At 39.7% G+C, this 13,765-nt stretch overlaps 1 protein-coding gene across 3 annotated transcripts in view; it reads right to left on the minus strand.

The window, feature by feature from the left end:
• The window catches only part of RIGI (RNA sensor RIG-I), a 41,341-nt gene that overhangs the window by 1,323 nt on the left and 26,253 nt on the right, over positions 1–13,765 (minus strand). For all 3 annotated transcript variants that reach the window (XM_088130059.1, XM_088130060.1, XM_088130062.1), the window contains 6 exons: positions 13,147–13,282; positions 12,061–12,209; positions 8,424–8,514; positions 5,293–5,463; positions 1,691–1,842; positions 1,276–1,410 (listed from right to left, as the gene is read on the minus strand). In XM_088130059.1, coding sequence (XP_087986185.1) covers positions 1,276–1,410; positions 1,691–1,842; positions 5,293–5,463; positions 8,424–8,514; positions 12,061–12,209; positions 13,147–13,282 — 834 coding nt within the window. The remainder of the gene's footprint in view (positions 1–1,275; positions 1,411–1,690; positions 1,843–5,292; positions 5,464–8,423; positions 8,515–12,060; positions 12,210–13,146; positions 13,283–13,765) is intronic.

Consider the following 13,765-nt stretch of genomic DNA (forward strand, 5'->3'; position numbering starts at 1 on the left):
TCCTTGAGGCTTGTGGAATTCTTTGGATTATGAGTTTGTGCAAAGATTGCATGGCTTTTGAGGCCTTAACACAAGCCTTTGAAGATCACTCCTGTTTACTGCCTACACCGTGAAGGCCACAATATTTAGAATGAATGTGTTAAACATTTAAATATTTTGCTATTTGTTTTTCAGGCAGACTGCTTTCTTAGTGAAAGCCTTTGAGACATATCCTTCTGCAAACATTCACAATTCCATTGAAAGATCTGCCTGTCTATATGCATTTAATATAGGAACGATTGCCCTTGATCTTAAGGGACTAGAGAGCTACAGCTTTATTTACCAAGAGGTGCCATAGGCTGGGCCTCTCACTGGATGTTCTTCCTGGTGATGACCAGAAGTAACGAAGTATTAAGATTTCCCCTTACAATTTGACAGGGTAATGCTAATATTTATTCTCTTCCCTCCTTTTAGTGTAAATAAACAAAAACCCATGGAGATTTGTACCAGGCTGTGCAAAGCTTTAAAGAGATTATTCGGTTCAAAGGCTTGATCAAATAACCATTTCTTAATTTAATCCTTGGATAGATTTGAAGTTTAAAATCAAATAGATACCTTTTAATTGCTGTGATTTCCTACACCCTAGTCCTGACACCTCTATTATATAGAAGATTCACAGAAATAATTAAAAATATATTGCGGTGAAAGCCTTAACACTCTCCAGCTGAAACTTTGCAACAATATCTTCTAAAGCAGCATTTCTTAAAGTGTGGTCTGAGGACCCCTGGGGGTCCCCAAAGATCCTCTCAGGGGTCCATGAAATAAAAATTATTTGCCAGCCTGTTAAAAAATAATATAATATTAAAATCCCATCAAACAATTGTGAGAAGTAGTAGTGTCAGCACATGGGTCAATTTTAATTTTTAATAGGATAAATATCAATAAATATAATCTATACAAATAACCTTTTTGGAGTTCTCTATAATTTTTAAAAGTGGGAAGGGGTCCTGAGAGAAAAAAGTTTAAGAAACACTGCTCTAAGGCCCTATCATCCCTGTGATTTTCATTCTATTCTGCCAAAAAATTAAGCAGATGCAGCCACTGTCATTCTCTCCTAATTTATAGACTATGGATAAATCTTTTATTGACTCAAATCAAATCTTCCTCAAACTCAAATCATTAATGTGAACTGAATCAGGCCTTGTTCAGAACTGAACTGGAGCATAGCTGATCTGTACCCTCCAACACATATCCCACCCAAAAATGCACCGTGAAATGAACACGGAGGCAGGTTACCTCGATCACCCGGAGGTTCTCCGTGCTGCAGGCATATTTCTTGCATCTGCCACACAAGAGGACTCGATTGTTTATCCAGGGTTTTGGTTGTGCCAGTTTTTTCTTCACTTTCTGCATCTTTTGCAACGCACTTATCTGGGGTGGAGAGAGAAAGATGGAATTCAAGTCACAAGGCACCAACTTCTCTTGAGGGCCCAGGAATGTTGTCCTGGACCAACCTCCACTGCCCCCCCCCCATCCTGGCAATGAAGGGATGAACCTTGGCAGTAAGCAAAGTCAAAAGCCAGCAGGTTCAACCAGTCTGCATTTGACAGGCTTTTGCTCAGCTTTATCACAGAACTCTTGTTCTAAGGCACAGAATTTCTCCCCTAAGCCAAATGGGAAGTTAAAAAGTCCTCACCAAAAGAATGCTTACCTTCTGCACAAATTTCTTTTCATCCCAGCTCTGCACCACTTCAATAGCCTTGATCATCATTTCCTCTTTTTGTAAATTGTATCTCTCCTTCTCTTCAAGCTCTTTTTTGCTAGTCACAAGAATGCACTTGCTGTCTTTTGCTCTTCCACGACCTAGAGATGGCACATCACAGGTAGTCCTCGCTTAGCAACTGCAGTTGGGACTGGCAACTCCATCACTAAGCAAAGTGGTTGCTCAGTGGGAAATCACCTGACAGCGACTGTGCATTCTGCCTTGAAACTGACAAGACTCATCAGTTTCACACCTTCAGCTTTTGTTTGCCTCATAAGAATTTTACTTCAGCTTCCCTTTTCCCCCATTCCCTTCCTTGGTGCTGGGATAATTAGCAGGAACAGAATTAATGCTTGTATTTACATTCATTGGTGAGGAAGGGATTACAAGAGAGTAAGCAGGCACACAATGGGGAATACACATCGAAAGCAATGTGCTGGCACTGGCAGCCACAAGCATGCTATACAAACAGTCTGATGTATTCCCTGTTGTGTGCCTGATTAACTCTCTAGTAATCCCTTCCTCTCCAACCTCTCTGCTCTGCAAGGTGGAGGAGGGGAGAGAAACAGGACAATGCGTACTGACTGTGATGGCTGAGGGATGACTGTGAAGGTTGTAAATGGTCATAAATAATGATTGCTGAATGAGTGGTTGGTAAGTGAGGACTACCTGTACAAAGACTACAGCTACAATGCTAGACAATTTTTAAGTATCAATCATGTCTGGCTCTTCCTTGAATGAGGGGAAAAACATCACGAGGATTAGAGCACAATACATAGAATTTGCTGTCTCCTTTGCCCACAGTGCTGAATGTGGGTGACCCACTTGCCCTAAATCAGCATTACAACTGAGTTCATGATGTGCTGGGAAAAAAGGACCAAAAAACTGAAGACAAAGTTTCATAAATTGATTGCAGTATAAATCGAGAGGAGGGGGGGAGGGAGGGAGGGAGGGAGGAAGGAAGGAAGGAAGGAAGGAAGGAAGGAAGGAAGGAAGGAAGGAAGGAAGGAAGGAAGGAAGGAAGGAAGGAAAGGACGGACCTTAACCTTGGTATACTCTTGCCAGCTGTCAAAAAGGACTGTGACAGTACTTCTCCAACTTTGCAGAAACAGGGAAATGAGACATTTAGGGACAGTTTAAGGAACACACAAATATGAGGTTTTGGATCATTTTCTTCAATAAATATACAAAAAGTATGTTTTTGAGCTCATTTGTATAATTTGGTTCTCTTTAGTGTGTGGTGTGTATTGTCAGCAGATCAGGTTTTAGGTCCTATTTATGCAGAAATACTGAACATTCAAAAGGGTTCACAAACTTTTAAGTACCACTGTAAGCAAGAGGCAAGGGCCCATCTTGGATTAACAAAAGCTAATGTTGTGGCAAAAATTCAGAAATACAACCAAAAGCCTTCTCTAGGGAAAAAAAGAACTGTGAAGGAAGAAGTGGTAAGCTGCTTCTTCTGAAGTCTGTACTGATAAAATGATTTCTGGGGATAGCAGAATTTTAGTCCAGATCACTACATCACTAAAAGTTTTGAGGGCTATCATATGAGCCAGAGGCTGGGAATGCAGCTCCTCTTGCGTTAAGACACATGGTCTCAGCTAGATGATATCTGTGGGACATCAAAACTCATATGAGATTTTGATGTTCTTACTTGGTGCCTTGTGAGGTTTGGGGCAAGAGCACTACAATCTCATGGGATATCAAGCAATAATGACAAAATTCTTAGCCATTTTATTTAAGTATTTATTGTAATATTTATGCACCACTGACTCCATAAGGATTCCCAGTGGTTTACTACTTTGTGAAACTGAGTAGAACCACTGCATAAAATCATTGAAATCTATGAATCCTTTCCCAGCATCTACTTTCCCAGTGATGTAAATGAACTGTAAAGAAGTTTTATTTAACTGCTTTCCCAAACACCATCAAGGAGGGCACCATTTGAATTCTCAGGGGTGGCTATTCCAGAAGGGTAGAATGAAGACTGAAAAACACTGTCTCCTGATTCTCCCCTCCCCACACTCACATCTGGAACAAGCATACCAGACAGAATGGTTCTCTTTCAGGACCTGAAGCTTCAAATGTAAGATTCCTGAATATCAAGCCATGAAGGGCTTCACAGGTCCGAAACATACTCAGAAGCTTACTGGAAGCCACTGCAGCACATGCAACAGCAGTGTTGTGTGACTGTGGTGGCACTCACCCACCAATAAACAAGCAGTTGCATTTAGCTCATCCTGTAGTTTCCAAACAGGCTTCAAAGCCAGCCCAATGTACAATGCATTACAGTAGTCAATCCTGGAAATAATAAGGGCGTGGATAATTGTTGCCAAGGCCTCTTCCTCCAAGTAAAGCCACAACTGCACTACCAGACAGAGACTTCCTCTAGTGATAGCCTCTACCTACCTGCCAATGATCATAAGGTCTAGGAGGATCCCCAAGTTGCAGATCTCCTTCAAGGGCAGTGCTACACTATCCAGAATTACAACCAAAGCACAAAAGGGACCATATGGCTTTTGGACCTCCATCTTAGAGTGATTCAATTTGTTTCTTCCCATCAAACCTCTTATGACTTTTATAGGAAGTTTAGCCCTGCCCAGGATGGAGATGTACATCTGAGTATTATAAAGATATTGACAATACCTCAGTGAACTGACTGATAACCTCTCAATAGCTTCATGAAGATACTGAAAAGTGGGAGGTGGGGAGAGAGAAAGACAAACCCTGCAGCACATCCACTCAGGAAAGAGCAGAGCTTCTCTGAAACAGCCCCCCCCCTTCCCAACCCTTGTAGGAAGTACAGAAAGATGCTGTGGTTGATGGTGCTGAAAACTGCTGAAAGGATTTAAAAGGATCAAAAGGGGCACATTCCCTCACTCACTCCAGATCCTTATGAAGGTTATCAGCCAGATTGACCAAAGCTATTTCAGTCCCATGCCTAGCCCTGAACAATCACTGAATGAGGAGACTCACAACCGGTCCTCAAAGTTGCAGCTCTCGCAGCATCCCCATGGTCATGTGATCGCGATTCAGGTGCTTGGCAACTGGTGTGCATTTGCCACAGTCGCAGAATCCCACGGCTATATAATTACCATTTGTGACCTTCCCTGCCGGCTTCCGACAAGCAAAGTCAATGGGGAAGCTGGCAGGAAGTCACAAGTTGTGGTCGTGTGACATTGCACTTAATGACTGCAACTGGAATTGCCAGAACTGCTGCCAGAAGTCAGTGCAGTCATGATTTTTTTTGCTTTACGACCATGTCACTTAGCGACGGAGTTGCTGGTCCCAATTATGCTTGTTAACTGAGGACTACCTGTAATCAGATTGGACAAATCCGCAAAGAAGTCCAACACTGGTTCTAAGCATTACATACTGCCTCCAATATCAAAGGCAGTTTGCATTTGCATAATAGGCACAAGGAAAATATTGTGTACTGAATCACAATGGATCTGATAGTATTTCATATTAGGGTGGACAAGCATGAGCTTCAGTCCATATAATTAAAACATCTACATTCATGTTCTCACAGAATAAGCTTGCCAACCTACCTCGGACTTGTATCATTTTGATGATGTTGCCTGTATATTCATATAGCAGGACCAGGTTGCACTGAGGAATATCGATCCCTTCATCAGCAACTGAAGTTGCTATTAGCAGCTTGCTGTCCCCATTGGTTTTGAAATCATCCAAAATCACTTTTTGATTTGGGAGGGTCATGCCTAAAATAGAGGTGATACAGAAGAAACCAGAGTATCCAATCAATCAATCAATCAATCAATCACACTGATACAAATACTACTCTTATCAAAGCTCTGCAGAGGCTGCTCAAGAAAAAGTATACAGTGATGGAAGAACCCTGGCTTGGCTTCCCGAGAATCTCTGCTCCATAAAAGCCAACACGTGCGCAGGTTTCAAGTTCTTAAGTTGCAGAGCTATGCAGGAGTCATGCCTACTGGAATTCCCCAGGAGAGGACAGGCTGAGCGACATTTCCACCAGCCTGGTGCAGAGTTTCAGTGCATTGCATAAACCCTGACTTCTCTCTCTGACTACTTCCCAAAAAACAGATTAGCTGTAAACGTTCTAGAGGCTGAAATATATTCATTTGGTTGTAAGAGTAAATAAGCAGAATATTCTATAGGGCAAAACTAACCATAGCACATTGTTTTGAGAGACAGGCAGAGAGGGTGTGTGCGGACCCTGTTGGCAAGAGAACGTTGGCTGGTGAGGCCCAGGAGAAGAGCCTTCTCTGCCGTTGCCCCCGCCCTTTGGAATATTCTCCCCCCAGAGATGTGGCAGGCCCCTACCCTCCTGGCTTTCCGGAAAGGATTAAAGACCTGGCTCTGCCAGCTTGCGTGGGGTGGCAACAATCTTACCCAATACTGGGAGTGGCTGGCGCCTTGATGACGCTCTCTGAGTGACTGCCAATTTTATATCTACTCTTGGATCTATTTATTTTCTATTTATTAAGATTATTGTATATTGTAATTTTAATTGATTTTAACTCTTTTGTAAACCACCCAGAGTCATTTAAACAAGATGGGTGGTGACAAATTAGATAGATAGATAGATAGATAGATAGATAGATAGATAGATAGATAGATAGATAGATAGATAGATAGATAGAATCTTATCAGATTGGTATGGTGATGGGAGTATGGTTAGTTCCTTGTGATCACAATATTCCAAATCACATTCCTAGAGGTTAGATCCCAGGGAGAGCTATGATTAATTTAAAAAGCCCATCACCTTTGCTGTGCTCGGCAGGTAAGGAAAGTGGTATTCAAGCATATTAAGCTTGATTTGCATTCTCAAAACTGAAATCTTCAATCAAAATAAGGCGCATAGCACTAGATGGATATTTTGCATTATGGTTTTCTTCTTCTCCAGGTCAGTCCAATGGGCTCTGGACAAAACCTTTTTGGCAAATTAATGGACCTTGAGTAAAGAACTTAAAAATAACGCAAGTACCAAAACCACCGGAAAATATTCCAGCTATGGAAGGGACCTTGAGGGTCATCTAATCCAACTCACTACAGTACTACAGCATCCTTGACAGAGAGACATCGAGCTTCTTTTTAAACCCCTTCAACGAAGGAGAGTCTACCACCTCCTGAGTCAGTCTGTCCCATTAATAAAAAAGCTATTACTATTAGAAAAATTATTATCCAATCAAAATCTACTTCCTTGTAGTTTAAATCCATTGTTTGTTGTCTTCTGGAATCACTGAAAAATTCTGTACCATCTCCTACATGACAACCTTTCAGATACCTGAAGGGTATCTACCTCTTGTGTTTCTAATCAATCTTCTGTTCTCCAGCTAAACATACCCTCTTAACTCAGTGTTTCTCAGCCTTGGCAACTTGAAGATGTATGGCCTTCAACTCCCAATTCTGGGAGTTGAAGTCCACACATCTTCAAGTTGCCAAGTTTGAGAAACACTGCTCTAACTCCAACCATTCCTTGTAAGTGTTCCTTCCAAGCCCCCTATCATTTTGGTTACTCTCCCCTGGAAACCTTCCAGTTTGTCAGTCTCATTTGAAAAATGTCATACCCAGAAATGGATGGAATATTCTAGGTGTGAAGAAATGAAGTAAAATGATTTCTTCTGACCTTGATACTCTAATTTTGTTACACAACATGATATACTATACTATATGATGTAGCCTAAGATGACACTTGATTTTTATACAATTAATATTCTTTTTATGATCCCCTGAAATAACACCACATTTTATCACATAGAAGCTCAACTAGTTTCAGAGAATTCCTTTATCAATGGCACTGTGTTTATCAGCTAAAACATTTCTATCAGAAGTCAGTAGGATACCATAAAGTGGACCATGTCAAAGGAGGCCAAATTTTGTTAATTTAATAAGGGTTGTTTTTTTTTAAAATCATAGCAACTTCTTGCTAAGACTACAGTGCTGCTACTTAACTTCGACCAACTTAATGTTTAAAGAATTTTTCATTTTAGGTTGATCTAAGTGTTAAGAAACACATCATATAATGGAATTCTCCTTGCATAGCCCCATTCTGAATTTCTATATTTAAAGAAATTATCAATATCAAGGAACAAATCAACTGTGGCCAAAACCTGGCTCCCCTAAGGCAACCAAATCACTTTGAAGATACAACACAATTTTATTAGCATGCAAACAATAGAACAGTGTACACTGGACGCATAGCAAAGCATTGGCTGCTTGTTGGGCAGCCCTGAGCAAAGGCAGAACCAGAGCATATACAGTATACCCTTGGCCTACGACATTGCACACAATGAACCCAATGTTAGATTAATGCTTCTTTATCTATACTGCTGTCAAGAAGTAGCAACCAGGGGTCCAGTTGAGGGCATCTTTTATCTTATATATTTTGAGAGATGTAATGGAATAAATAGTACAGAATTGTTTTAATGGTTTCTCTGAAATTCAAATTTTGTTCAACACTGAAACTGAATACCAAGAATACATTGGATTCTTGATCTCAAAAGCTTTGGTTTTGCTATTTCTAAAAAACTGACTCACTTGAAATGGTTGGACAGAAGATATGCAGAAGTTAGGTTTGGTTTCTGTGTAGAAAACTTTTGTTTCATATTGGAATATAATTTCACATTAGCTATCATGATTTTCACCACACTACCCTTCCCAACCTACATAGTCCATCCAATACAAGGTCCCCTACCTGTATGCTGGTTTCTTTTCCCACGTCCCATCAATGTCTCTGGTTTCAGGTGCTTAAGTTCAGGTGTTTCTTCTACCCAATTCTTCAATGCCTATAAAATTCATTTAAACTCAGAGTTTGTGATAATAGGGATCTAAGCTTCATCCTGGTCATTTTCAAAAGATGTGCAGCCCTTTGGCAGGGAAATGGGAGGGGGGAGGGCAAAAAGTCAAGATGGCTGGCATGATTGTGCAAATGAAGCCCTGCCCCTTTGTATATAGCCACAGATCTTTGGGAAATATCTTTAGGAACTGGCATACATAGTTTCAGGCTTGACCTGAAGAGTCTTTCAGTCTAACTGTGCCTTAGATTGGGAATTCAACAGAGGTTTGGCCAAAATATCTGGTCAGAAAAATGTCCCTTGTCCTTGGGGCAGCTCTTTACTATCATCTGTATTACTGTGTTTACACACTAGTCTATCCAACAGCAAATCATTACTGTACTGAATTAGAAAATGAAAGTGAGTAAACCTATCAAGAGAACAAACTGGTCTAGGACTATGCAAATAGGGTTTTGAAGAGCTTTGTCTCCGGACAGATACCACCATTGGTGAGGTTGTAAATATAACTAAAAATTTTCAGTGCACCACGAAACACTGTGTTCGCCAGTTGACCACAGCTGTGCTTTCTACTGAAGAGATGCAGGCACTTTAACCAGCAGCATTGGTTCCATTTGATCAAACCAAAGGAGAACAACTTTATTTTAGGACCTTAACTATGTTGGAATTTCATTTTGAACATATTCTCAGTTAGTTTTGAAAGCAGTGTCAACCTTATGACCGGGATGCAATGAATATTTATTTTTCTACCTCCCTTCATCTTAAGATACTAAGATGGCTTACTAATAATAAAAATAATATTAAAGTTCAAAATTTATTTATGGTCCAAGACCAAACACAATAAAAAAACAGCATACAGTACAATATCTAACAACAACAACATCAACAAGGAAGGCTTAATTGAGGAAGTGTATGTTCTGGTGTTCTTGATTTAAGGGAAATGAAAGCTGAGCGTAGTCAACACGTATCTTGGGACTTTAAAAAAGCATATTTTAATATTCAAAGCATTAAGTAGACTACCATAACAAGAGAAGCTAATAGGAAAAGATGGGAGGAAATTCCTAAGGAAAGAAATGTTAAAAGCACAAATGTAAACTATTCCAAAATAGAGAAAAACGGAGGTTAGCGAAAGAAGCAAATGTGACCACATTATGTAATAAAGATTTGAAAACAAAAACAGATATACACAGGATATTTTCCATTTCCTAATGTATCCTTTCTTGTTTTCAGAGGGCTGGCTCTGTAAGAAAGAGCAAGACAGAGAGCTTGGAATGCTACAGCTGATGTGAGGAAAGCAAAATCTCAGAATGAGCTGAGATTGGTTAAGGATGCTAAGAATAACATAAAAGGCATCATTCAATTCAAAATAAAAGAATCAGTAATCCAGCAATTCAATGAAGAAATCAAAATGCTAATAAGGTAACAAAAGAAGGCAGAGGTGCTCAACTCCCATTTTGATTCAGTCTTCTCCAACAAGAAATTGTGACCAGAAAGATAAAGGAATAGAACTGAAGCTTAAGATTGATGGAAACGGGGTCAGGGAATGTCTCTTTAATTTGAATGAGTGTAAATTTCCAGGATCAGATGAATTTCATTCAAGGGTACTGAAAGAATTAGCTGACTGTCTAGTTGAATCCTTATGAATGATCTCAGAGAAATCGTGGAGAACTGAAGTGCCAGATAAGACCAAATGTCAAAAAGAAGGAAGAGTAAAATCTAACAAACTACAGGTTAATCTGTCCGATACTGATACCTGGGAAGACTGAAGAGCAGATCTTAAGAAGACTAATTATTAAGCACAGTGAAAAAAAGCAGTAATTACCAGAAGTCAGTATGGTTTTGGTAAAACGAAATTTTGTCAGGCTCATCTTAATTCATTTATGGGATCAAAGTAACTTCCACAATTGATTTATATTAATGACCTGAATCCAAACATAATATATTTTGACTTTAGCAAAATGTTTATGAAAGTACCCAGTGACAAGCATCTGTGGCTCAAAGAATGCTCACGAATGGCATACTAAGTTGAGTGTCAAAAGGATCGGCCCTGGGGGCGCTACTCTTCAATTGTTTCTTCAGTGATCTGGATGAAGATTGGGACAAAATGCTTACTAACTTTGCAGATGATGCACAATGGGTAGGAGAGACAATATCCTGAAAGAAATGTGTTGAAAATAACACAATGAAATTTAACAGAGAAAAGTGGAAAGTCCTTCACTTAAGAAACAGAATCAACAATACAGGCCAGGACAGAAATGCCTGACTTAGTACTTGTGAAAAAGATCTTGGAATAGTTGATTGCATACTCAGTATGTGCCTTAGGGTGATGTGGCTGCCCACAAGGCAAATGCAATTTTAGGCTACATTAGCAGAAGTGCCATTTTCAAATCTCAGGGAGTAATTGTTTCATCTTATTCTGCATTGGGGAGAGCTACTCTATGTGCTATGTCCAGTTCTGGGCACCACACTTGAAGAATTCAGAGATATTGTAACAGTTTCAGAGAACAGCAGAGGAAGAGCAGAGAAGATGATCAGAGTATTCAAAATTAAGACCTGTGAAGAGAGATGAAGGAGCCAGACATGGTTAGTCATAAAAAAGGATGACGGAGGAGAGAAATTATAGCACTCTTCAAATACCTGAATGGATGTCACACAGAAGGCTAAGACCCATTTCCTTTTGTTCCAGAGTGCAGGACTCTGAATCATGGATTTAAGTTATAGGAAATCAGAGTCCAGTTGAATATTAGAAACATCCTCCTAACATTAAAGGCATATCAGAAGCCAACTCCCCACAAAAATAGGGGTCTCCTTCTTCACTGGTTGTCTCAAATGGAGGAAAAACCCATTTGCTTGGGTCTGGTATATTTTTAGCTGGATTACTGAATAGATGATTAAACTCAATATACTAAATAACTGTTGTTGTTGATGTTATTATTATACAGCTACTCCTTGGTTACGACCATTCATTCAGTGACTGTTCAAAGTTATGACAGCACTGAATGAATGGTACTTGCAACAGGTCCTTGTAGTTCTGTCCATCACGGCATCTCCAATGTTCTCCGCCGGCTTTCCACAAGCAAAGTCAATGGGAAAGCCAGCAGGAAGTCGGAAATCGTGGTCACGTGAGGTCCTCACTTAACAACAGCAACCAGGAGTGCTGGAATTTGCTGTTGCTAGGAAACATGGTCACATGACATCATGTTTACGACTGCATCACTTAGCAATGGAAGTTCTGGTCCCAAATGCTGTCGTACCTGAGGACTACCTATAATTTCTTTTTCATCATCAACACCATAACAGCAAAAAAAAAAGAGGAAGGGGATGCCAAGGAATTGACCCTACCTGTCCTTATGTCACCAGGTCAGCAGAAGGCCTTCAGTAGCTCACCAGCTAGTAAGGAGAATATAACGTGGTCCCATCCAGAGGAAATTGCCCATCCATGTCAAAACATAGGCAAGCTGATCCTTAAATGTTACCCCACACATAACAGAAAACAGAAAACGAAAATCCCACTTCCTCTATATTTGAGAAGTTTCTTACTGCTAGCAGTGCTCTTGTCTTCACAAAGAGAATAGTGCGTGTCTCAGGGTTGAAATGATATGCCTCTCCCAAGATCTCTGCAAGATCCTCCAATTTAGGGTTTTCATTGGATTCATCCTGGGAAGCAGCAGTGAGCTCTGGCAATTTAACTGGGAGAGAAAATGCAAATATCTAAGGATGGGTGTATGGAAGAAACACCTTCCCTACAAAGCCATACCCTAACATCATACAAATACATAATTACATTTTATTCTACTTGTTCATACAGGTAGTTAGTTGCATCTCTAAAAGCTTCAAAAATCACCTACAATAATTTTGCATTTCACCTTTCATCCAGTATCCATCAGGTTTTTTTTTTTTAATTCTCAGAACTGGCTTATGAGAAAGTTTTGTCAGTTCTCTTGTTAAAGGTATCTCCTTTATTCAGTTGCTTTTTCTTTTTTCTCTCTTTTTTCCTTCCTTAGCATTGGTCTGTTCCATGTTTTAGCCTAATTCTCAGTGAGATGAGTATGGATTAGTGTCCAAGTAGGGGAGATCACTTAATACTTGCTTAATAATATGATTTTTAAAAATCGTAAGTTATTACTGCAAAGCTACAGTAGCCTTTCCTCTAACATGCTCATTTTCTATGATACAAGGAAATAATTGGTAATATAGCAGCAATCAGCCTTAGGAATTTGCACCTGAAAATGATGAAATTAGACAGCCCATGCAACAACTTCCTGTTTTGTTCAAAACCAGCCCCTTATTCTCAATATATACAATTGCATTTGGTTGACATCTGCCAATAATAATGCCTTGCATTTAAATGAGTTTACACCCTTCCTACATAAACCTCCAAGCAAAAATAAACTTTACAGATCTCCATCAACGATGATGCTACAGGATTCAAACCTCTGGTTTGCTCTTTTGTTTACTTCGTATTGTTTGTCAATTGTAGTGTTACTGGAATACAAGATGATTGTGCTGTTTATTGTGGTGAATTGCTTCTAATGTATTTTGAAAGTCAAATTTCTCTGTTGGAATTGATAGACGCTTTGCTCATCAAAGCAACATGGATGTGCAGGCACATTTTTTATGAAGTACCTTCAAAATTTGAAGCCAGCTGACGTTCAATATAATCAAATTTGCCATTTTTCGTATCCTCAAAAAAATCCTTCAGATAAACCAGAGCATCTTTGGTTCGGGCATCTTCATTGATTATCAAGGCATCATTGTATTTCTGTGATAACAAGATTATTTACATTATTTTTATATCACACTTTCATCATTCTGAAAACATGGCAGCAAACAATGGTCATGAGGGAAAGCGGGGTGAAAGCCCTTATTCTGGCCTGGGAATAATATTCTTACAACAAATCCTTTCATTTGGTGGATGCACCTAAAAAGATTTCTGTAGGTCAAGAATAGGCATTTTTGTTTTTCTCCTAAGGATGGTCTTCCCATAAGACAATCAACCAAGGGGATAGGTATATGATAGATGAGTGAGAGACCAGACCTTTCATCTCCTATCTGCAATTCATTTTCCCCTCTTTTTGCCATGTTTCTCTCTCTTCTTTTTTCCTCCTGAATAGCAAGGCTGCTGTTGAATGCAAGATTGGCTTTAATCTGAGGACTGAAGAGGGCTTTTGAAATTAAGCCAAGACTGCTTTGAATAAATGTGAGCTTACGGGTAGTCCTTGGATTACGACCATTCGTTCAGCGA

The sequence above is a fragment of the Python bivittatus genome, unplaced genomic scaffold (genome assembly GCF_059951505.1).
Source record: "Python bivittatus isolate LINGU-HERP-01145 unplaced genomic scaffold, Pbiv_v1 ctg000850_np1212, whole genome shotgun sequence".
Lineage (NCBI taxonomy): Eukaryota > Metazoa > Chordata > Lepidosauria > Squamata > Pythonidae > Python > Python bivittatus.